At 43.7% G+C, this 24290-nt stretch overlaps 1 protein-coding gene across 1 annotated transcript in view; it reads left to right on the top strand.

The window, feature by feature from the left end:
* The window catches only part of TAB2 (TGF-beta activated kinase 1 (MAP3K7) binding protein 2), a 67029-nt gene extending 63200 nt beyond the window's left edge, over nucleotides 1-3829 (top strand). The window contains exon 7 of the mRNA XM_044247113.1: nucleotides 1891-3829. Coding sequence (XP_044103048.1) covers nucleotides 1891-2033 — 143 coding nt within the window. The 3' untranslated portion in view covers nucleotides 2034-3829. The remainder of the gene's footprint in view (nucleotides 1-1890) is intronic.
* The last annotated feature ends 20461 nt before the right edge of the window (nucleotides 3830-24290 follow it).

The raw sequence follows: 24290 nt of genomic DNA, 5'->3' as shown, positions 1-24290 counted from the left end.
CATATTATATGGTAAAAAGTCAAAACAAAATTTTAACTATTTTAATATGGTTTAAGAAATATTAACTAGTATTGTCAGAGTCTCTATTTTTCCAATATTTTTACTTAGATATGCCTTAGATATTTTCTTATTACTCAATTATATTACTCAAAAAAATAATTATTTTATAAATAGCATTCTCAAGTTGCTCTTGAATGTGGCAAAAAGTGTCATGATCCCTAAAAATTGTGAACAGTGCCTAAAGTTGAAAGTTTTGCAATGAAGTGTTCCTTAAGACTAATCAGTAAATAAGATGCTGCTAAAGGGGGACAGAAGGGTGCCTGGGTGGCTCAGTCAGTTAAGCATCCGCCTTCATTTCAGGTCATTGATTTCTAGGTCCTGGGATTAGGTCCTGGGATTGAGCTCTACGTTGGGCTTCCTGCTCAGCAGGGAGTCTACCCTTTCTCTCTTTCCAATAATTTTAAAATAGACATTTTTTAAAAAATAATGGGACAGAATACCAAATATCTCTTAATTATTTTACATTTGTTATAAAAGCTTGACTTCCTCTATTTTGCCTGCTAGCTACAGTAAGTTTCTTTTAAATTCTCAGAAAAGATATCATTTAGTTACCAACTAAGTAGAGTAGGTGGAATTTGCAAATTAGTATACAGTGTCTTTTTTTTTTTTTTTAAAGATTTTATTTATTTATTTGACAGAGAGAGATTACAAGTAGGCAGAGAGGCAGGCAGAGAGAGAGGAGGAAGCAGGCTCCCCACTGAGCAGAGAGCCTGATGCGGGACTCGATCCCAGGACCCTGAGATCATGACCTGAGCCGAAGGCAGCGGCCCAACCCACTGAGCCACCAATATAGTTTGAGTCTTTACATTGTAAACCTTGAGAGCGCCAACAGTGCATGCTCCTTTTACTTTAAACCTCCCCAGACTAATTTGTAGGAATAATATCCTGAATTTCTAATGGGATCCTCCCTCCAAAAAAGTAGTTTCATAAATGTAATTTCATTTTAGATACAACCTTGGAGAAATGTAATCATTCCTTAAATTTAAGATACATTAATCCTTTCAAACACTCTGGAACTTCAGCATCTTAAAGCTGCAGTAGCTTCACTTCTTGGGAAATAATTAGACCTGAAGGGTGTGTGGTTTATCTAAGATCACAGAAGAGAAAAGTGTGAAAGTGAGTAGCAGAGTCAGGAGCAGAACTCCATTCTCACAAACCTCAATCTAGGGTTCTTTCTAACTGTTCTGTAATAAATATGATTTTAAAATAAAATGAGAAATAAAGGTAGAATTTTTACACTGATAAACTTCTCCAAATCTATTGTTGAGATAGAGTTAAGATTTCAGAAATTAGCTCATCTTTCTATTTTTATTTGTGTTGTTCACAGCTTACATTTTTAGCAAATAGAGAATATTTAACAAAAATGTCCACTCCTGGTAGAAAGCAGAAATAATATGTTCTTCATCAGTGGGGAACAAAAATCTAACTTTAATGAGACACAGACTTACTGTCAGTATGGTGGTGGGACACCTTTTCACAGTCCTAAGGTGACATTATGGGAATCTTTGCTGTTGGTTCCCATGAGTTGATTTTTGTTTTCTCCTGCTACCAACTGGAGAAAATGATGCTCTTTTCCCCCCGAAGGAGGCAGAGGCAGTGAGGTGACCCCATCGTGTCTGGTCTGTGTTCCCCAGCGGAGAGGCACCAGCTTGCTGGGGCGGGTGCGGATCAGGTGTGGGTGCGGATCAGGTGTGGGTGTCAGCGTCCACTAGACGCTCATTGGTCAACAGGCTGCTTAGTGCTGTGCAGTCCAAATGGTTCTTCAAGTTGCCAGTAATTTACGATTTTGCAGTTGTTTGCTTCTAAGACTATTCTTTTGCCTCCGTACAGATCAAAGGTCCACCATCAAAACACCAAAGACTCAAGACACAGAAGATGATGAGGGGGCTCAGTGGAATTGTACTGCCTGTACTTTTTTAAACCATCCAGCCTTAATCCGCTGTGAACAGTGTGAGATGCCAAGGCATTTCTGAGCCAAAAGGCCCTTTAGCTCTAAAACCACATCAGAAGTTCCAGAAACTAGTCTGTCATCAGGGGAAAAGTTTCACTGCTACGAAGGATTTTTGTCAAATTGAAGGTGTGACGAGATGGTGTTGTGCTAATGTTAAATGTCAACCCACAGAGCTAATAATACCTCAGTCTAGTGTCATGGGCAGTTGAAATTCATCACATGAAAGGGGATCTGCTGAGAGACTCGGTTGCCCGCTGCCTAACCATGTACAGTGTTACCAGTAGCCCATTGAGGATGATTCTCAGTATATTTGTGCCCAGGTGTGCCCAGTACCTTTTCCCCTCATGTCACTACTGAATTTTGACAGGAGGAAGGAATAGAACGATGGCTTTTTTTTTTAAAGCTTTCGGTGAAACACTACAAACATGAAGAAAAGGAACAAGGTTTATTTAAAAACTGTTTGCTGCCGCACGGTGCCAACGGATAGGGGAAGAACTTCGTTAATCTGTGGTACTCTTGGCCTCGTCCTTGTCTTCCCTGAAAACGTCTCCACTCTGTGAAGCCAGCATCTGGGGTCTAAAGATGAAAAGTAAAGCAGCATGCATTGTCTGTACAAACATGCAGTGAAATGTCCCAAAGCTTTTCCTACTGTACAGATCTCTCGAGTCTGCTTTAAGTGATTTCTTTTCTTATTATTTTCTTATATTTCTATATGTATAGCGTAATAGTCTTTTGTTAACTAATTTTCTTTTCTCCTGTTAGTGATTAAGCACGATCATGTCCCTTTTTAAGCCTTACCTGAGAGAAGCAGTGCCTTAAAATAAAAAAGCATTAATGAAACTGTGCCCCAAATAACTCTCCTCCGCTCACTCTGTACTTTGCCCTCCTGAGTGCCGAGGTTCTGTGAAGACGCGCAGACGCCGCACGCTGACCGGCAGGAAGCGCTGCGGGCCGTAGGTCTCTCAGTCACGCTCCGTTGCCGACTTCAGCAGTGGGGGGCGCAGCACACTGACCTTCCACGGGGAAGCCTGAAACAAAAGACATTTTTAACCCACTGACAGAGCACCGAGGTTAAGCTTGATTCGTCTGCCTGGTGTCCCACAGAGCCTCCGCAAGAGATCACTATGGGGAAAGCACGGTTCTCAAAAGCCAGCAACAGCCGCGGTACCTACCGCCCTGATGCCGGGAGAAGTTGAAGCGCTTTCCTGTCGGGGCAGTCCGTCTCTAAACCTGACTTGGTGGCAGTATCATGTGTATTTATGAAATGAGGCTAGTCATATTTAGGACAACTGAAGGAAAGCTGGAAAAAAGAAAAACAAGCAAACTTGAACACTGAAGCAACCTCAAGCATCTCTTTATTTTGATGATATATTTTTATAAGGAAAATAAATATTCAGATGATCGGGAATGTATATAACTAAATGAAATCGAGAAAAAGAAAGAACAGTATGCCTTTTAAAAACAGAATTCTGAAATTATATGTCAGTGCTTAGAATGGGGCTAAGGGAAGTGCTGAAACGTAGCAAAAGGGAGGAGATAATGTTGACTGTCACCCATTGTAAATGTCTGCAAATGGATATTTTTTCAATAAGCAGGATTATTACAGGTGATCTATACAGAGCCTTGACTTCCAGGCTTTGCATCTTGTATATGGGAAGAAATACGACAATCCTAGTTAATTAGACCATAGACCCAAAGCCCTTACATTTGATGCATTTTGTTTTAAAACTAGGCCTTGTTTTTCAGCTTCATCTGCAGTTCTATGTGAAGATTGATAAATCAGTTTTTACTTGTTTTATTAATAAAACGTAATTTGGATATCTTGAGTTGATGGTTTTGTGATTTAGCTGGGTAAACTATCTTTGTAACAGATAAGTTATTTATAAAAATTAAAAAAACTTATATTCTAATGTGGATTTTGTGACTTGTTTTTAAAAGTTTGTGGGCTAGAAGACAAGCTATACCCTAGCAGAACACTTGATAGCTATTGAAATCAGAGAAAACTCATGCTCTAGAGTCTTCTCGTGACATCCTAGCATTCAGCTGCATTTCTTGGATTGTTCTCAGTTCCCCCAAGCTTTTTAACTAATGAAAGAGAGTGACCACGTTTCAACTGAGCCAAAAAACAAAAACAAAAACACAACGAATATTGCTTTTTCATAGTTATTGCTTTTCCTTTAGTTTCTTTTTGAGTTTTTTAAGTTTATCTTATTGAAACCAGGACACCTTGGGCCATTTGGCCTGAGGAGTCATTCAGTTAAGATCTGATTTATTCCATAATGTGTAGGTGCTGTGGATCCCAGTGGTGCTCCTCTCGGAGAGAACCTTTATATTAAGAGTTTTCAAAAACATCACTTGGGGGGCACTTGGGTGGCTCAGTGGGTTAAAGCCTCTGCTTTCGGCTCAGGTCATGATCTCAGGGTCCTGGGATCGAGCCCCACATCAGGCTCTCTGCTCAGCAGGGAGCCTGCTTCCTCCTCTCTCTCTCTCTCTGCCTGCTTCTCTGCTTACTTGTGATCTCTGTCTATCAAAAAATAAATAAAATCTTTTAAAAAATAATTTAAAAAATAAAATTTAAAAAAATCACTTGGCTTTTCTGAGCTTGAAAAAGGCCAAGTAGCATTCACTGATCTCTCTCTGTCGTAACTGAAGAAAGCCCTCCTTTGCCTCCATTGGTCTTCTAAATTTGGTGGAACAGAAATATTATTTGCCAAGGAATTTGAGGCTGGTGGTCTGGAAACCACCTTCCGGAATTATTGCACTAAACTAGAATTTCAGGGTCCAAGAACCTCAGATCGAAGGATGGAATTCTGTTTCTTATCACTAAAAATCCTTGGGTGCGGACATTCGCTGTATTTAAAGGGATGGGAAATTAGTTCATGTAACCTGGACGTCTCAGGAAACTTTTATATTAACAGAACAGGGGCCAGTGTGTGCTATCACAGATGACACGTCATGCAAAGATGCACTTTGAATTGCGGATTTTGGTGGGAAATAACGAAATTTAATTTTTCTGTTAAAATTTCCAGTTACTTTTTTTCTTTCAAGATTTTATTTATTTGACAGATCACATGTAGGCAGAGAGAGAGAAGGAAGCAGGCTCCCTGCCGAGCTGAGAGCCCGACTCGAGGCCGGATCCCAGGACCCTGGGACCATGACCTGAGCTAAAGGCAGAGGCTTTAACCCACTGAGCCATCCAGGCACCCCATAATTTCCAGTTACTTTTTTAAATGACTGATCTAGGTCAATCTGCAGCCTAATATTAATTGACCTTATATTGGAGAATTGAAGTTGTGCAGAAAATCAAATCCATGGACACTATAGGCTGTTAACTTCAAGCATATTTCAGTCAAAGCATTATAAAAAGACTCACTAACATTTCATCAGTTACCTCTATCCCAGCTGAATGGTGATGGGCAGTCCAGTGAGCCGTGATGGGTTTAAGAAGCGAATGGTGTAAGGTATAATAATGTCCAGTAATGAGGAATTGAAGTTGGCTGTATTGCCTTAGAAAATAGTGTTCGATCTGTACTGGCACCAGGGGCCATTCCAGATTTAATATCTTCATGCTGGGTGTTAGCATAGTTTCCCTCATAATGTTACAAAATACTTATATTTCTCTGTGACAAATGAACATATTTTTGGCTCCAGTTTTTAGAAACCACAATTATTATAGCCATATTATTTGAAGATGAAATGGTTTAGGGCTGCAGTTTAATTTTTTATTACTTCCATCTGAAAATAAGGCAACTTGAAAGAAAAGACTTTTAAAGAAAACAGAATTTTGTAGCTTTATGTTTGTTAAAGTGGGATTCCTACACCCACCCCCACCCCAGTATGTTTTGGTGGTTTTGGTTTTTAAGGGAGTGTAATCATGCAAAAATGCTTGGAAATGCGTTGTCTTTGCAACTATAAATTTTTTCCTATATTACACGTTCAAAAATAGAACTGCCATGTTACATTGTAATAGTTCACCAACTTGCCTAGTTATTTAGAAAGTTTATGAAAGCACTCGCATTCTTTTATTAATTTTTTAAATTCCGGTGGCATTAACATACGGTGTTCCATGAGTTTCAGATGTATAATACAGTGATTCATCAGTTCTATATTCAGTGTGTTTGCCTTTTTAACACCGTGGCACCTGGTTCCCTAGAGAGACCACTCAACTCTTAAGAATCAGGACAATTTGGGCATCTCCCTACATAGGCCCTGTAACCCTAAGATAGTTCTTTGCTTTTATTTCTCAGCCCTGTTAAATGAAGATAACTATAGGAATTATGTTCAACCCGCCTCACTGGGGCGCTGAATGTGAAACTAGCTGAGCCAACCCCTTCTCACTGGCAAGTTCATTGTCCTCAAACCGAGCCATGCTTTTGAATGAATGGGATTTGATGCATTTTTCTCAACAGTATCAGTGAATGAAATGGTAAATTTGCTGTTATTTCTCTAACTTGGTCTAGGGACATCTCAATGGACCAAAATTTGGTATTTCCGTCATTACGATTAAATTCTTGCCTTTTAACGTCAAAAGGTACGTTGCTTGGCGAAGATTATAAAGTTATCCAGGGGCTGGCCTGAAGATCAGACGTGTTTATCTTTCTGTTGTATGTCCAGCTATCTAAAGAATGTATGTTTTATGATGGAGTACAACAAATTATTTCTCCAGGAAAATAATTTCTTCAAAGGACTTACTCCAGTGTTTGCACATTTGCATATTTGTTTTAAGCCTAAAATTGGCTCAAGGTGAACTTCATTCGAGCCTCTCTACCAATCCCTTTCATTTAACTTCCCTTTTCCCCGCTTAGGGCAGGAATACATCCTTCCTCTGACCCCCAACTACATGCAACAAAAGTTTATTGATCCTCATAGCGAACAAATACTGTAGTATTTTCACCATGGAAATGCTTTCCAGAGACTTCTAATGGGAAAAACAGACTTTCACACCCACCTGTGAGTCCACCCATCATTTCTTGGTGCTTAGCGCCTTTCTCACACTGCTCTAATTAGTTTTCCCACCTCGGTTTCTTCCCTGTCTTGGCATGGGGCAGCTGGGATTAGAGAGAACCCCATGCCCACGCTCTCCTGTTGAGAGATCCATCATCTCCCTTTTGCTGACCAGGCCTTACTTGTAAGATTCTGCAGCCTGTGTCACCTAGGTCTTCAGGATGGTTTGTTGCTTTCCAACAGAACACTCTTCCAACTAAATTGGCCTAGTGTCTTCCCTTAAACTTGCACATCCCCACCACTGTGTACCTTTGTCCATCCCATTTCCTCTGCTTAAGTTTAAACGTTCAAGGACCAGGACATGGGTCCAGGTTAGGAGGCATTCCCAAACTGTGCCTTCCTGCAGCACTTGCTAGACTTTGTGCCCACGTGGCATTTACTGCTGCTCTGACCTGTCCATTCATACACTGACGGGGAAGGTGTTAAGACTCACCCCTCTGTGTCTCCACAGTAGATGACCCTATGCAGAGTAAAAAGTCAGTCATTGTTGATGGTGATGATGATTCTTGAGGGCCATTTCTAACATTGAACTCCCAAGTTAATGGATGGCCATGGCCCTCTTGAACTTTTTAAGTATTTCCCCATTGGAACAACATAATTCGAAGATTCCCAGCCCAGCCCAGTATCTAACAGGAATGCTTTGCATTTGAAATACCGGGATATAGCACAATACTACTGGGATATGTACATGTAACTAATGAATAGGATGTTTCAATTTTCTTCTGTGTGGCTCTGCAAGAGTGTGGAGAAGTAGAGACCGTTGTAGATACTCTGGGAAATACAGAATTGACATTTGAAATGGAGGCTCCTGGTTCCAGTATATCCAATTTTACTTCAAAGCTTAAATTTTTTCTTTTCTTGGATCCAGATCTGTGAGTGGCTTCATGTTTTCAGACATGAAGATCAAAAAAAAAAAAAAAAGACCTTATTTATTTGAGAGAGATAGAGCGTGAGTGGGAGAGAGGGGCTGAGGGAGAAGCAGACTCCCCGCTGAGCAGGAAACCCTTTGCGGGGCTTGATCCCAGGACCCTGGGATCATGACCTGAGCTGAAGGCAGATGCTTAACTGACTGAGCCACCCAGGCACCTCTGAAGTTTTTTTTTTAATATCACAGCTGAAGCAGAGGGACATGGGACAGTATTTTTTCCTTAGAAAACTGGTCAAGAAGAAAAGGAATAAAGACGATTGAATGAACACGATGTAATAACCTTCTCCCCTTTCTTGGGAAAGGGGAGAAGGAAGCCTTTTGACTAAAGGAATACTAGCAGAGAGTGTGTTTGTGAACTGGGTGTGTGGCACCAAGACCGCCTGTATCATGCACACCATGAGACTAGCGCACATTTTACACAAATTGGCTTGGAGCTTACTGATGACTGCCTTTTCAGCTTTTAATAGAATTATTTCACAAGCCCGTACGCTGAAGAACCAGCTCCTTATCATAGAACAGTCTACACATCTTAGAAGGCTACTAGAAGCAAGACGTGCAACCTCATTGCAGTGAATGATAATAGGTGTTTTCTGCTAAGATTGTGAAGCATCTCAAAGTATATTGAATATCAAATGGCAGGAACATATAGCAAAGTTTCTGAACTTTGCCACTTTGATTTCTCTCTCCACCACAACCTCTCTCCTACCATTCATAACCATCAATAACCTACAGTTAAATGTAATGGGTTCACATTACATGAAACAAATGGCCCCCACATTCTAAGGCAAGTGAAATAAAGAATAAGCAGGAATCACTGAAAACTTTAGACCAACTGTCATTTTTTTTCCCTCTGAGCATCTGTGCTGTGGAATGTACATTTGCCGCAGTGCAGAGATCTTGAGACCCCCTTGGAATTGTACAAGGCTCTCGTTTTCATAGCATTTTGACAGACTCATCCATCCACAAGGAAACGGATTTTGTTACTGTAATGACTCTCACTGATTCCAGCTTCTCAGTTTTCTACAGGCATGATACTGAGAAAGAAACTCTTCCCGTCATTGTCAGAAAGTGCAATTTAGTGGCATTTCGGCTTTGTCTTCTCTAGACAGAATAACTACTTCCCGCCGTTCCTCAGACACTCCAGGTAGGGGCGACCTTCCTCTAACCATGTTTTAAGAATTAGGGTGGAGGTGGGACCCTTGGCATCCTGATTCACGTACAGAATGGGCTTCATGCTTGTCTCCCGGCACTTCTATGTCGTGCCCTTTCCTGGATGTGTTGGGGGCATGTGGGAAGTTTCCCACTGTGGTACTCAGCACAGCACCCTGCCTGCGCGTTTCAGACTGATTCCATGGAACCTCACTGACCTTGGGAGGGTCCTCTCCAGTCATTCCCCCTGCTCTCTGCTCTTGTCCGTTTCCAATCAATCAGTGTTTGTACCCTGACTGTTGACTTTATGTTGTTTTAATAGAACCATTTTTTCTAATAGTTCTATAAAAACCTAAATGAACTTAAACTTTTATTAACTTTAATTTCTCTTTCAGCAGTAACAATCCATCCTAAACCAACTCTTCTCTTCATTTCTGGACAATTTTTTTCCAGTAGGTTCGTATGCCACTCAGCAGGGGCTGAGCAGGATGGCCATGCTGATTCTCAGCCTCGGGACCAACCACGGTTCAGTCTTGTGGGGTCAGAACATCTCTTCTCGGCACATCCTTGAGTGGCCAAACCGCGCTTTCCTAGCCACATAGCAGTAACTACTTCACGTTCCACTTCTCTGCTTCTCTCACAAACATAATCAAGTTGATCTGACAGGATCTACTTCTTCAGCAAATAAATCAGATGCCATGCATCTTTTTAGATACTACCAACACGCACTTACTACAGGGGACACACTCCCAAGAGTGACTCTCCGAAGAGCCCAGATGGTAGATGTTCTGGTGTCCCTGTTTCACAAACGAGGACCTGAAGCACAGAGAGAGTAAGTGGCTTGCCCAGGGTCACATAGCGGGTAAGAATTCGGGACCAGAATTCCACATCAGGCACTCTCACTCCAGTCTTGCTTTTTAACCAAACTGATGTTTATTCCTACTTATTCCAAGGTGGCTACGGTGAGCGATCAGCTCTCAGGCTCCAGAATCATCTTCCTATTTCAAGAAACACTTTACATTTCTCCCTCATTTGCCAGTCTTCCTAATCTCTTCCTGATGTGTGAGGCCAACGTCTCGTTCCGTGTTCATCATCGTGCACCCTGCCCCCAACGTGGACGTGGTACATGACATACAGTAAGTTTCAAGTTCGCCTTTTAAGTTCGGTGACCCAGTGTAACTGTATCTTTCTGTTATTTCCCTCAAATGCTTCTAGGTAGTGCATTCCGGCCGTCGGCTGGCCACCTGTTACCTAACCCGGGAGGGAAACTGGCCACCTTGGGGCTTACAAAGGGGACACAGGTATGCATGCACGGTCAATCCTCACTATTCTTAGAGTCTGGCACTTGGGAATTTGCCTGCTCACTACAGCCCTGACTGGACGTGTGCCAAGCAGTGCAACATCCGGGTCCCCCGCCACTCACACTCCTGGCCAAGGTCAGACCAAGTGCCAACGCTCTGCCTTCTTGCTTCAGCTTTTCCTGCTGTAAACAATGGTCCATATTGGGGCACCTGGGTGGTTCAGTGGTTTAAGCCTCTGCCTTCGGCTCAGGTCATGATCTCAGGGTCCTGGGATAGAGCCCCACATCAGGCTCTCTGCTCAGCAGGGAGCCTGTTTCCCCCTCTCTCTCTGCCTGCCTCTCTGCCTACTTGTGATCTCTCTCTGTCTATCAAATAAATAAATAAAAATCTATTTTTAAAAAAAGCCATTAAAAAAAAAAAAACAATGGTCTGGTCAGAGCCACGTTTTTCACACTGGAGAGCTTTTTGTTCGTGATTTAGCTGTTGAAAACGATCCCCGAGCAAGTGTGTCTTCCAGAGAAAATGCACTTTGCTCAGGTAAAATCCTAGTGCTGTGGCCAGTGAGTTCAGTGTTGGTGAACCAATAATATGCATTAAACAGAAACACATATAAAGCAAGGTGATGTATGGATCCATTGATGGAAACATGACCAGAGGCTGTGGGAACCTCACCGTGTCTTTGCCCAAGGAGCAATGGCTTAGAACTTGGTAATTTGGTTGTTTTTCTAGAACCATTTTTTCTAATGTTTGAGATTAAGCATTAATTTCCCTCTCAGTGTGAACAATCCATCCTAAATTAATCCTTCTCTATGCATCTGGGCATTTTTCACTGTGATGACTTTATAGGACTTCATGGGACTTACAGAACATAAAGGCAAGGGATAAACACAGAGGGTCCAAACTCCATGGAGTGAGAGATGACTTCTAATGGTGGAGTCCTGGACAATTTATGAAAGGGAGGCATCTGAGAGGGGTCTCAAATGATAGGGGAGAATCGAGAGCAGGGGAAGATGTTCCACAGTGCAGAAAACAGAGTGAGCCCAGGCAGAGCCAGAAACCACAGGGGTTCCAAGGAGATCTGCAGGTAACCTCACTTGGCTGAGAGGGGAGCACAGGAGCGAAAGGTTATTTGAACCAGTCCGTGAAACAAGGTCAAGACTGTACTTGATTTGATAGGTAAAAAGAGCCATGAAAATAATTTGGGTAACAGGCCCAAGAGAAATGAAAATGTAAATCCATGAATGTTGATAGCGGCTGTATTCACAGCAGCCAAATGGTGGAGACAACCCACATATCCACGAACAAGTGAAGGGATGAGCAGATTATGGCCTCTCCGTTGGAAATACTCAGCATTAAAAAGCAACAAGTACTGTGCGATGATATCAGTGAATCTCAATGCCCTATGCTGAGTGAAAGAAGCCAGACACAGGAGTACATCTGCAAGATTTCATTTATATAACATTATAGAAAGAGTGAAGCTATAGGGCCAGCAGAAGCAGTGGGCCAGGATTCCCTGAGAAGGGGCACAAGGGAACTTTCTTGGGGTGATACATACATTCCACATCCTGACAACAGCAAGCCTCCATGGGTATATACGTTTGTCAGAGCATTTAAAAATGGGTGCTTTTGAGGGCCTGGGTGGCTCAGTCAGTTAAGCATCCCACTCTTGATTTCAGCTCAGATCATGATCTCAGGGTCATGAGATCAAACCCTGTGTTGGGCTCTGCGCTGAGTGTGAAACCTACTTGGGATTTTCCTCCCTCTCCTCCTACCCCCCCTGCCCCGCCCTGCTCTCATGTGCTCTTGCTGTCCCTAAAAATTAATTAATTAATTAATTAATTAATTAATTTTTAAAAGTGGATGCATTTTGCCACTCTCGAGCACAGCCTGGAGGTTCAATAGAGCTACCCTATGATCCAGCAATTGCACTACTGGGTATTTACCCAAAGGACATAAAAATACAGATTCAGAGGGGTACATGCACCCCGATGTTTATAGCAGCATTGTCAACAATAGCTGAACTGTGGAAAGAGCCCAGAGGTCCATAGACTGACGAATGTATAAAGAAGACGTGGTGTGTGTGTGTGTGTGTGTGTGTGTGTGTGTGTGTGTACTGGAATATTACTCAGCCATCAAAAAGAATGACATCTTGCAATTTGCAATGACATGGGTAGAGCTAGAGGGTATTAGGCTAAGTGAAATAAGACAGTCAGGGAAAGACAAATACCATCTGATCTCAATTGTATGTGGAATTTAAGAAAGTAAACATGGGGTTCCTGGGTGCCTCAGTCAGTTAAGCATCTGACTCTTGGTTTGGGCTCAGGTCATGATCTCTGGATTCTCCAGTCAAGCCTACATGAGGTTCCACTCTCAGTGGGGGGTCTGCCTCTCCTCTCCCTCTGCCCCTCCCCCTACTTGTGTACTCTCTCTCTGAAATGAATGGATAAATCTTTTTTTAAAAAGGAAAGGAAGAAAGAAAGGAGATGAACATATAGAAAGGGAGAAAAGAAAAAAAGGAAAGAGGGAAACAAGCTGTAAGTGACTCTTAACGATAGAGAATACACTGAGGGTCGATAGAGGGAAGCGGTTGGGGGATGGACTAGATGGGGGACAGGGATTAAGGAGGGCACTTGTTGTCATGAGCACTGGGTGTTGCATGTAAGTGATGAATCCCTGACTTCTACTCCAGAAACCAATTTTGCACTATATTTTAACTAACAAAATTTAGATTTTAAAAAAATGGATGCATTTGTTACATAAAAACCATACAATTTATATGAGTGTATTTTATAGTATATAAATTAAAATAATAAATTTGTTTTAAAAGAAGCTTTAGAAGGGGAATCATCTGAAAAAAAAAAAAAAGAAGGGGAATCATCTGATATATATTCCAATACCTTTCCGCCACTCTGATGAACGAACACCATGAGAAAGGCAGGTAAGTGGAAAAGAAGAAACACAAAACAAATGACCAACTAGATGCTTCCTTAGTAATTATCTGGTATAAGGTAAAACCTTGTCATAGCTAAAGCTAAAGACTCCCAGACGTCATCCTACTGGGGAATTTCCATTATCCACACTCTTGCTAACTCATATTTGACTTACAACTTCCTATTAGTAGTGTATATACTAAGTCCTCTCTATCACCACTATATATCTGGTGGCAAATATATTTGGTCGGCTTTCTTCTCAAACTGTAACACTGTGGAATTAAGACAAGTGCATGAGGTCAGTCTGTGTTGAGGAGCATTGTGTTGTCCTCTTGGTCTCCTCAGGAGCTCAGTGTGAAATGTACGCTGTGAAGAGGTCAAGTGAACTGCACCGTCTGCACACCAAGGTCAGCGCCATGCATCCACTTACAACCACCATCTGAAGGTCCATGAAACTCACCAGCATCAGGAATGGACACGCTCGAGGCATGGCCTCTGGCCTTCTTATAGCTTGAATTCAGCAATCCAAGTAGAATTCTCCAGGGAGGACACCTGGGTGGCTCAGTCGTTAAGCATCTGCCTTCGGCTCAGGTCATGATCCCAGGGTCCTGGGATCGAGTCCCACATCAGGCTACCTGCTCAGCGGGGAGCCTGCTTCTCCCTCTCCCACTCCCCTGCTTGTGTTCCCTCTCTCACTATCTCTCTCTCTGTCAAAAAAATTAATCTTAAAAAAAAAAAATTCTCCAGGGAGCTACCCACCTTCAGTTCTCCCAGTCTGAAGTGTGTTCTCATTGAAAAACATCTTTAATTCTAGTAATTCTCATATAGGTGAAGTCAATGTCTCTGCTTACACTCACTATGCAACATCTTAAACTGACAAATCCAAAACAACTATGAGATGTTCCTGCTTTCTCAGGTTAAACATTGATTTAGAAATTTCATTTCTCATTATTCTTGGGAATCTCCCAAGGCTCTGGACTATGGTGGCTTCTTCCTCATTATGTCCCCTCTCTATTTGTTACCCACTTGTTCTGAGAGTGGTCTTGTTATATTTGGTTTTCAGCTTCCCTCTTAAATAGCATACTCTCATTTTCAGAAGAATACATTTCTGCAAGTGAGCCAACATTACCTTTAGTGAAAACCACACATCGTAATGCTTTCTGGCTTTTGCTTTGGGATATAGCAGAGAACCTCATCAGTCCAGGGATGTTACTAAATGCTTGGAAATTAGCCTTTAATCACTTCAGAACTGGTTTTAGGGGTGATGTTGGCTAGGCGGGAGGGAAAGGGGAATAGGCAAGTAAACAGCATTGCCCTTACAGCTTGCTAAAGCTGGTACATTCTGCTCGGAAATGCTGCATTCTTTGTCTCTTGCATTTGTGGTATGCTGAGCAGCATCTGATGTTCTTTTCTTTAAGTTGGATGGATTCCTAAATCTGACATCAGGGTGTTCTCTTTCTTTCTTTCTTGTCTTTCAAACAATATTCTCTTTAATAAGGAAGGGAGTGTGGAAGGCATCTCAAAAAGTAGATTCCTCCCCAGCTAATGCCACATGGGGAACACCACACGTGCGGTTTCTTACTTGGGCTCCTCGTTCTTGCTTTCTAAGGACACCGCAAGGGCGTCTTCCTTCAGCTGAGCCCCATGTGGCACGGTTCCTAACTGCTGAATAAACAGAAAGGAAGTCAAGCAGAAGAAAAGCACGAATACACACAGAGGCATAATTACAAGGGAACATTTTTAAGTCAAAAACATCGCTCACCCGGAAAAAACTTTACAGAGAGAAGTTTAAACTGTTTGCAGTTTTCCCTTCTGAACGATTCTCTTACAGGGCTGATACTGCCACAGTTCAAAAGAAACTAGTAGAGCAGAGGATTAAGATCTTTGATTAATACCGAGAGACGCCCCCAAACATGGGCTGGCGAGCTGCGAAGCACTCGATGCTGGTCACAAGCCACGAATGCCAAGCGGAGGAGGCCACGGGTTCAGTGGAGGGGGTCCTGGGCCCCAGGGGAGCCATCAGCATCCTCCCCCAAAGCAGCCCCTCTCAACTGCATCCCAGGAGGGACTGCTGGAAAACCGTCCCCCGAAAACCATCACCCCCAGGGCGTGCGAGTACAGGCCTTCTGGCGGGGCATCCACCCACCACCCATGTTAGCCCTCAACTTGACTCAGACCCCTCCCCGCCATCCCCGCCATCCCCGCCAACAATAACAACTGCAATAAAGTAAGCCTCGCCATCTGGACAGCGCGGCGGGTTGACCTTTCTGCCTGTGGCTCCCAGATGCCAAGCTCCGAGCTCCCCCCACCCATCCATCACCCAGAGTCTCAGCGATCCAGAGCACAGAAGAAAAGCGAGAACAGGGTGCTGAATTTGCATAAAGCAAAATCGATTTCGATTCAAAGCGTACTTTTTGCTCTAACACCCATAAACCTCTTTACAGACCACCAGCCCCTTGACAAGCGGCCGAAAAGGGGAGCACTTTCCCAGCGCGGAGTGACCCGGTCAGCCCCCAGCCTCCTGGGCGCGGGGAGGCCAGGCGGGGCTGCGGGAGGCCGGGGCCGGGGTCGGGGCCGGGGTCAGGGCCGGGGTCAGGGCCGGGTAGGGGGGGCGTGGCTCTGGCGGGGCCGGGAGGGGCCCTGCCCATGGTCCCGGCGGGGCAGCGGGAAGGCCAACAGCCGCCACTGAAGGAGCGTCTGAAGAGCACCGCGCCCCCGGGGGTCGGACCCGAGGAGCCAGGGGCCGGCGCGGGGGCCCGAGGGCGGCAGCGGGAAGCGCCCCTGCGGACCAGGCTGCGAGGCGCGGGCGCAGAGGGGCCGGGGCGCCAGTCGCGGTCACCCGCCGGCCGCGCGCGCCGCAGACCGCCGTCCCCTCGCTCCCGTGCGCCCCTGCCCACCTCCACCCAGGGCTGCCGCCTCCCTCGTCGCAGTCCAGCAGGTCTTGGCTGGGGCGGGGGTGGGGGGGGGCTCCTCTCCCTAGCGGCCCTGCGCACGGCCGGCAGACATGGGCGCACCAGGGCGGCGAGGCAGGAGAGGGCCCGGGGGTGGCCGCGGGGATCATCCGGTCTCCTCACACACGACCTCCCTGGTCCCCTCTCCCCATCCCTACACCCCATCCCCCCGCTGATCAGGAGGGTGCCCCCTCACCTGCTGGTCGCCGGACACCAGGGTCAAAGTGTCCTGCCACCGCAGTATCTTACAGGTCAGTGGGACTCGTTAGGACAAGCAACCCCGAAGGGCCCGAAGTTGGGGGAGGGGAAGCACACACCTTCGTGGGGCGGGGGGGGGGGGTGTCATGGGAGATCATGGTGAGTGGAGTCGCTTGTGTCCCCCCACGGTTTCCTAGCCCCAGGTGCTCTTGCTGGGGACACTGCCCTATCAGGTTTCTGACTTAATGCCTGAACTGCTTCCTGAAGGTGGCCCCTGTCCCTTCCCAATGTTACTGCTCAGCCCGTGTGTCTGCAGAGAAGGCAGGAGTCCTTCCCCAGGCCTCCCCCAAGGCCCCTGCTTCCGAGTAGTGTGGCATGTGACCTCCCTGCGGAGCTCACGCTCCCGGACCGCTCCTACACCCTTTTCTCTGGGAAGAGGATCCCCTTGTCTTACGTTGGCTGTGTGGGATTCTGTGCTCAGGGGTAAGGCATTAAGGAAGCCCCCCAGAAGTGATGGGGGCTGAAGCTCTGTGGGCAGGAAGGAAAGGCCAACCCACACCAAGAATGCATATCTATCTCTATGAAGAATGACCCCTGGCCCCTCCGTGATGGAATGGGCCAGATGTAGCTGACTTGCTACCAAGGAGGTGGTAGCAAGACCACATCAGGGGCTTGACTTTGGCCTTCAGTACTGACAGGTTAGAAAGTCAGAGGCAGTCAGTAACTCCATTGGCCTTGGTGACAGTTTCTCTGCTGGACATATGTATAACCTCCATCATTGTCACCATGGTCACGCATTCGTGTGCCCCACGTGCCAGTTCCAGGGGATCCATAACCACATCTGACCAATGTCAACTGGCTAAGTCATTATGTCTCCTTGGTCATTCAGTGCCTTTCCTGTAGTGTTGCTTTCCAGTGGGGAGCAAAGTGATTCCACAAGGAGCCAGTCTAAGTGGGGTAAGTCAGAACAAAGTCTGACTTACATGTGGAATCTAAAAAAGCCAAGCTGGGAAACGGAGCCAGGGAGGGGGCTGAGAGACCTGGGGAAGCACCGGTCAAAGGACATGGACTTCCAGCTATGAGGTGAACGAAGTTCTGGGATCTCACTGCACAGGGTGGTGATTCTAGTTTACAGGACTGTGTGGCACGCTTGACAGTTGTTCGAAGAGTAAATCCTTCATGGTTTCACCACACACAACAGCAAAGGGTGAATATGTGAGGAGCAGAGATGTGAACCAGCCCTACTGTGGTTATCATTTTACACCCTATACAAGAATGGGGTCATCACACTGTGTTGCTTAAACTCACACAACGTTCTAATGTCTCAGTAAAGCTTGGGGGGGGGGACGACATTGAGCCAGTCAGCCAAGTCACATTTTTTCAGGCTCTCTTGGTCTAGTATTAATCACACAGCACCACGATTTAGTTTTTTCTGTTGTGAAACACAGTGCACATGAGATTTTAATGACATTCTGAAGACGTAGTCTTCATCAGCCATGAAAGAGAATGGCAAGCGGTCTGGTACCTCAGAAAGCTTTGGCGCAAATATTTGTCATTATGTGTATTTTTAAATCTCGTGACAGCTTACAGCCTTGCTATATTTAGAAGCAGTATCTTTTCTTCCCAACCCTGACCCACTTGTATCCAACAAGGGCTTGAGGTAATGGGGCAGCTGTGGCACCCGTTTAGTGAGGGAAACAAGGAGGGGAGAAATCTAGCACCTGTGTGTCCAGGGCCTTGTCCTACCCTAAACAAGACAAGCAGACTCCCAGGGTTCAGATTTGTGGGTTTGAGCGGGAGGACCCGCGAGGAGGGAAGCTGCCAGGAGGGCAGGGACCAGTGAAGGGACCCTGAGGCTCCATGCTATTCTGAGCCTGGAGAATTTCAGGAGTTTGGAGGGGAGGTGGGGCATGAGCACAGAAAGGTGCCACATAGGCCCTATGGCAGGAGAAAACCTGGTATATCTGAGGAAATGACAGAAGTCCAGGCAGCCTGGGGTTCAGAGAGAAGAAGGAAGTGTGACCCCTCAGGAAGGTCACTGCAAGAGGTGCTAAACAGGGTGGGTGTCTGGTCAGAACCACCTTTTCTAGAAGGTTGCCCTGGCAGCAAGTGTAAAGAATGGGTTAGAGGGATAAGAGGCTCTTTTTGGGCAAAGGTCACAAAGAAGCAATTTTCAGACATGGAAAACACAACAACCAAGGCTCAAAGGAGAAGAGCTAAGCTTTGCTGTAAACAGGAAAATGCAAATTAGAACCGTGGTGATATCAAAAAGAGAAAGGATAGGAACCACATGATCACTTCAATAGATGCAAAAAAAGCATATGACAAAGTACAATATCCATTCATCATAAAAAAAAAAAAAACCTCAACAAAGTTCATTTAGAGGGAGCACACCTCAACATAATAAATGTCTTGTGCGAAAAACCCACAGTTAACTCATACCCACTGGGGGAGAACTGAAAGCTTTTCCCCTAACATCAGTAACAAGAAACAAGACAAGGATGTCCACTCTCTCCACTTTTTTAACATGGTCCTGGAAGTCCTAGTCAACAATCAGACAATGAACAGAAATTAAAGGCATATAAATTGGTAAGGAAGAAGTAAAACTTCCACTATTTGTAAATGACATGATACAATATGTAGAAAACTCTAGGGACTCCACCAAAATACTTCTAGAACTAATAAATGAATTCAGTAAAATTGAAGGATATAAAATCAATATACAGGAATCTGTTTCATTTCTATACACTAATAATGAAGCAACAGAAAGAGAAATTAAGAAAACAACCCCATTTACAATGGCACCAAATATAACAAAATATCTAGGAATAAACTTAACTAAAAAGGTAAAAGACCTACGCTCTGAAACTATAAAACCTTGATGAAAGACATCAAAGATGATATAAGAAATGGAAAAATATTCCACATTCATGGACTGGAAGAATGAATATTGTGAAAATGTCTGTACTACTTAGAGCAATCTATAGATTTAATGCAATCCCCATCAAAATCCCAATAGCATTTAGCACAAAACTAAAACAAACAATCCTACAATTTGTATGAAACCACAGAAGACCTCAAATAATCAAAACAACCTTGAAAAAGAAAAACAAAACTCTGGAGGCATCCCAATTCCAGACTTGAAGTTGTATTATAAAGCTGTAGTCCTCGAGACAGTATGGTACTGGCACAAAAGTAGACAAAGGAAGAAAGAATATGCAATGGGAAAAAGACAAACCAAGGGTGTTGGGAAAATTGGGCAGCCACATGCAGAAGAAAACTGGACCATTTCATGGTCCTTCCTCTCCTGCATCCACGGTATCCTCTGTTCCCCCTCTCTAGTCCATCCTATCCCACCCCTTATCTGTCCGTACATCCCTCCCTATCCCCTTCTGTCCTCTCTTCGCCCATGCCATCTGTCTGAGACAGAATTCTCCTTCAGGGGTCTGAAATATCAGGACTGCTGTTCTCTCCATCCCTGTAGGTGCTGGGAGTGGGAGTTGGGCGCCCAGCAGGGGCCCTGGCAGGGCGTGAACACGTCCCCAGCGCTCCTGGAGACTCCCTGCCACAGGTTCCCATGGGCTGTCACTCTCTTGCTCCTGACTAAAGCTGCCTCAGCTGTTAAGGGTTGTTCTCTGGTCCATTCTGGAATTGCCCCCCCAGCCCCCCATGGCCACATGGCTGGTACCACTACTCCTGGAGCTACCTCCGGCTTTGCTTCTTTTGGAGGCTTAGGGAACATGGATTCCTTTTCCTTTTGGGACCCACCACCAGCTTCCTGTTTGCTGTGTCTCAGCTCTGCCTCCGTGTCCCTTAAACAGAGTCCAGTGCATGGTTTTCAGAGTGCATTTAGAAGCCGTTCTTTGGTGGAAGTCACACTGCCTCTGCACCCTCAAACACACACACACACACACACACACCACACACAAAAATAGACTCAAAATGAATGAAAGACCTAAATGTGAGACAGGAATCCATCAAAATCTTTGAAGAGAACACAGGCAGCAACTCCTCAACCTCAGCCACGTCAACTTCTTCCTAGAAACATTGCCAAAAACAAGGGAAGCAAGGGCAAAAATGAACTATTGGGACTTCATCAAGATCAAAAGCTTTTGCACGGCAAAGTTAACAGTCAACAAAACCAAAAGACAACTGACAGAATGGGAGAAGATATTTGCAAAGGACATATCAGATAAAGGGTTAGTATCCGAAACCTATAAAGAACTTACCAAACTCAACACCCAAAGAATAAATAATCCAATCAAGAAATAGACAGAAGACATGAACAGACATTTCTGCAAAGAAGACATCCAGATGGCCAACAGACACATGAAAAAATGCTCAACGTTGCTTGGCATCAGGGAAAAGCAAATCAAAACCACAGTGAGATACTACCTCATACCAGTCAAAACGGCTAAAATAAAAAAATGCAAGAAACAAGTGTTGGGAAGGACGAGGAGAAAAAGGAGTCCTCATGCACTGTTGGTGGGAATGCAAACTGGTACAGCCACTGTGGAAAACATTATACAGGTTTCTCAAGAAGTTAAAAACAGAGCTACCCTTAGATCCAATAATTACACTACTGGTTTTTTACCCAAAGAATACAAAAACACTACTTCAAAAAGATATGTGCCCCCCAGTGTTAACAGCAGCCTTGTCTACAATAGCCAAATCACGAAAGCAGCTTAAGCGTTCAATGATAGATGAATGGAAAAAGAAGTGGTGTATATAGACAGTGGGATGTTATTCAGCCATAAAAAGAATGAAATCTTGCCATTTGAAATAACATGGTCGGAGCTAAGAGTATTATGCTAATTGAAATAAGCCAGTCGGAAAAAAAACAAAATACCGTATCATTTCACTCATGTGGAATTTAAGAAACAGAAGGAAAAAAGGGAGAGAGAAATCAAAAATCAACGTTAGGGTGTACGTGTGGTGCAGTTCTGGTGAGATGGGACCCAATCCCTTGGTTCTGAGAAGGAGCACCGAGCAGGCTATGTCTGGGGTGGGGCTGGCCCAGCCAGCACGTGGCTTTTTCACTGTACCGTGATTTACGTCCAGCTTCAGTTGCTTTTTTAGATTTCCCTACGGAAAATGATAGTCCTGCCTCATTCCGTCACATTTCCTGAAGGCCCATTCTAGTGAGGAGAACAGGGAAGATAAAGCCAAAGCTCTATTCCAGGCCAGCACTGCACACACAGCTGCATTGAGCCACGTGTGGCTGCTTAGACTCATAATTAAATTAAGTAAAATGTAAAGTTCGATTCCTCACTCACCGTAGCCGCATTTCCAATGCTCAAAAGCCACGTATGTGTAATGACTACGCTCTTGGACAGAGCGGAACACGACCATCATCACAGAAACCTCTATTGGTCAGGACTTAAAAGGAGAAAAGTAACTGGCTTTTCTCACATGCAAAGATGGCTTAACATTAAAAAATTAGAAATTATTAAAAAAATAATAAAACATTAGAAATGCACATTCACAGATTAAAGGGGAAAATGTAATCATCTTAATAGATGTAGACAAAGCACTCAGGAAATTTATGTTCGTACAAACACAAATAACAGCAACATTAAAGACAAAAGAACCAACTCATAATAACAATAAAACTACGTGGTACCCAGGAATATTTTCAGTCACACATGCACACATACCCTTGTGGAGAAAATGACATCGCCAATACAGAAGATAAAGGCAATGTAAATAAATCTAGAGCTATGTCACGTTCTAGATGGGAAGATTCGGTACCACCAAGATGTCAGTCCTGCACAAGATAGTCCACAAACTCAAAAAAAAATTATAATAAAATTTCCAGTAAGGTGTTTCACAGAACTTGATCAACTGACCCTGACATTATCCAGAACAATTAGGGACCAAATAGAGCTAAGACATTCCTAAAGACAAAAAAAAAAAAAAAATTGGGAATGAGAAAAAGAGAGACCATTCTTATGATTCGTCCATTCGTGTAGTCATTTGACAAATACGGAACATCCATTCGATACTCTAACTTAATAGCTGGGAACCTAGTTAACAAAATAGCCAGCAATTCCTGCCCTCATAGTGCTTGGTCACATTCAAATATCAGGTCTTGCTCTAAAGCTGTAATAATAGAGAAGCTGCAGTGTTAGGACAGGCATGGACGAACAGCATAGGGAGACCAGAAACCAAAGCTTGACACGGGGTGGGGTTTGATAGAGGAACTGTGTGTTCTCATGGAGAAAACATGTTCTCGATACACACAAAAACCCTTTATAGGTAGATTAAAGACCCAATGTGAAATGTAAAATTTAAAACTTTTAGAAGAAAATACACAAAAATATCTTCATAACCTTGGGATAGGTAAATACCTTTATGAGACATGAAAAGCACAATCCACTAAGAAATTGTTAATTATTTGACTACATAAAAATTGACAACTTCCGTTCAAGAGAAGTCCCTAGAGCTTAAATAAACCACAGAAGGGGAGAAAATATTTTTTCCTCAGGAAATTTCTCCAGAAAAAAGTTACCCAGTGTATGTAAGAGACTGCTACAAAGCAATAGGAAAAAAGGTAATACAGTAGAAGATGAGAAAAGTAGGAATAGGCATTCCCAGAAAAGGAAACTCAAAAACCCAACACCAAAAGACAGAAATGAGGAAAATGCAAATCGAATCAATGATCTGGTTAAAATCAGATTGACAAGGAAAAGAACAAAACTAAAGAAACAGACAAAAGAAATATATTAATAATGTTGCCAAAGAAGAAGTCCACACCCCACTGGTTAAGAGTGGCAATTGACTCAACCACACAGCGCACAATTTGAGAATTAAAACACATATTCCCATGGCCTTTGCAACTGCCCTCTTGGGTGGACAGAGAGAGAGAGTCTTGCCATGAGCACAGGGACATGTGTAAGAACAGTCATTGCACAGAAAGTGGATTAGTAGTTGCCTAGGCTGGGCTGGGAATTAACTATAAATGGGCACCAGGGTCTTAAGGGAGTCATAGAAATATTTGCAACTTGACTATGGCAATGATTGCACAACTTTGTAAATTTACTTAAGAAAATCATTGAGGGGCGCCTGGGTGGCTCAGTGGGTTAAAGCCTTCAACTTAGGTCATGATCTCAGGGTCCTGGGATCGAGCCCCGCATAGGGTTCTCTGTTCAGTGGGGAGCCTGTTTCCTCCTCTCTCTCTGCCTGCCTCTCTACCTACTTGTGATCTCTCTCTCTTTGTGTCAAATAAATAAATAAAATCTTTAAAAAAAAAGAAAAGAAAATCATTGAATTGTATACCTTAAAGGAAATAAACTATATGGTATGTGAGTGATACCTACATAAAGTTGTTTTTGAATTGTCATTCCAGCTTTATCGCAATGATAATAAAATTGAAAACAGCCAATATTTTTATAAATTGATTGTTGTAGAGATTCAATGGAATACAAAACAGTTGCTTAAATAAATAAATCAGAGCTACCTACAGGGACAGGAATAAACCTCCACAGTGAAAAGTAATGGCCGAGGGGTAAGAGCAACTTGCCAGGTGATACAATGTAAATGGAAATATTTACATAAGATTTGAAAACATATAGAACTATGCCATATAATGTTTATGAATACATGTAAATACAGCTATGGCATTTAAATAGGCACAGAAAAGATAGACACCAAATTCAAGGTAATGATTGTCGCTGGAGAGCAAGGAATGGGGATACAACTGTATCTGCAATGTTTCTTTTCTTTAAAACAAAGCAAAACACTGAAGCAAAAATGGCAATTCAAGTGTTTGTTATAATATTCTCTGTCATTTTCCTGCACATTGACAGCGTTTATTAT

This window comes from Neovison vison, chromosome 1 (assembly GCF_020171115.1).
Source record: "Neovison vison isolate M4711 chromosome 1, ASM_NN_V1, whole genome shotgun sequence".
In the NCBI taxonomy this organism is placed as follows: Eukaryota; Metazoa; Chordata; class Mammalia; order Carnivora; family Mustelidae; genus Neogale; species Neogale vison.
Note: the sequence above shows the minus strand (reverse complement) of the source record. Positions and strands in the feature narration are given on the sequence as shown.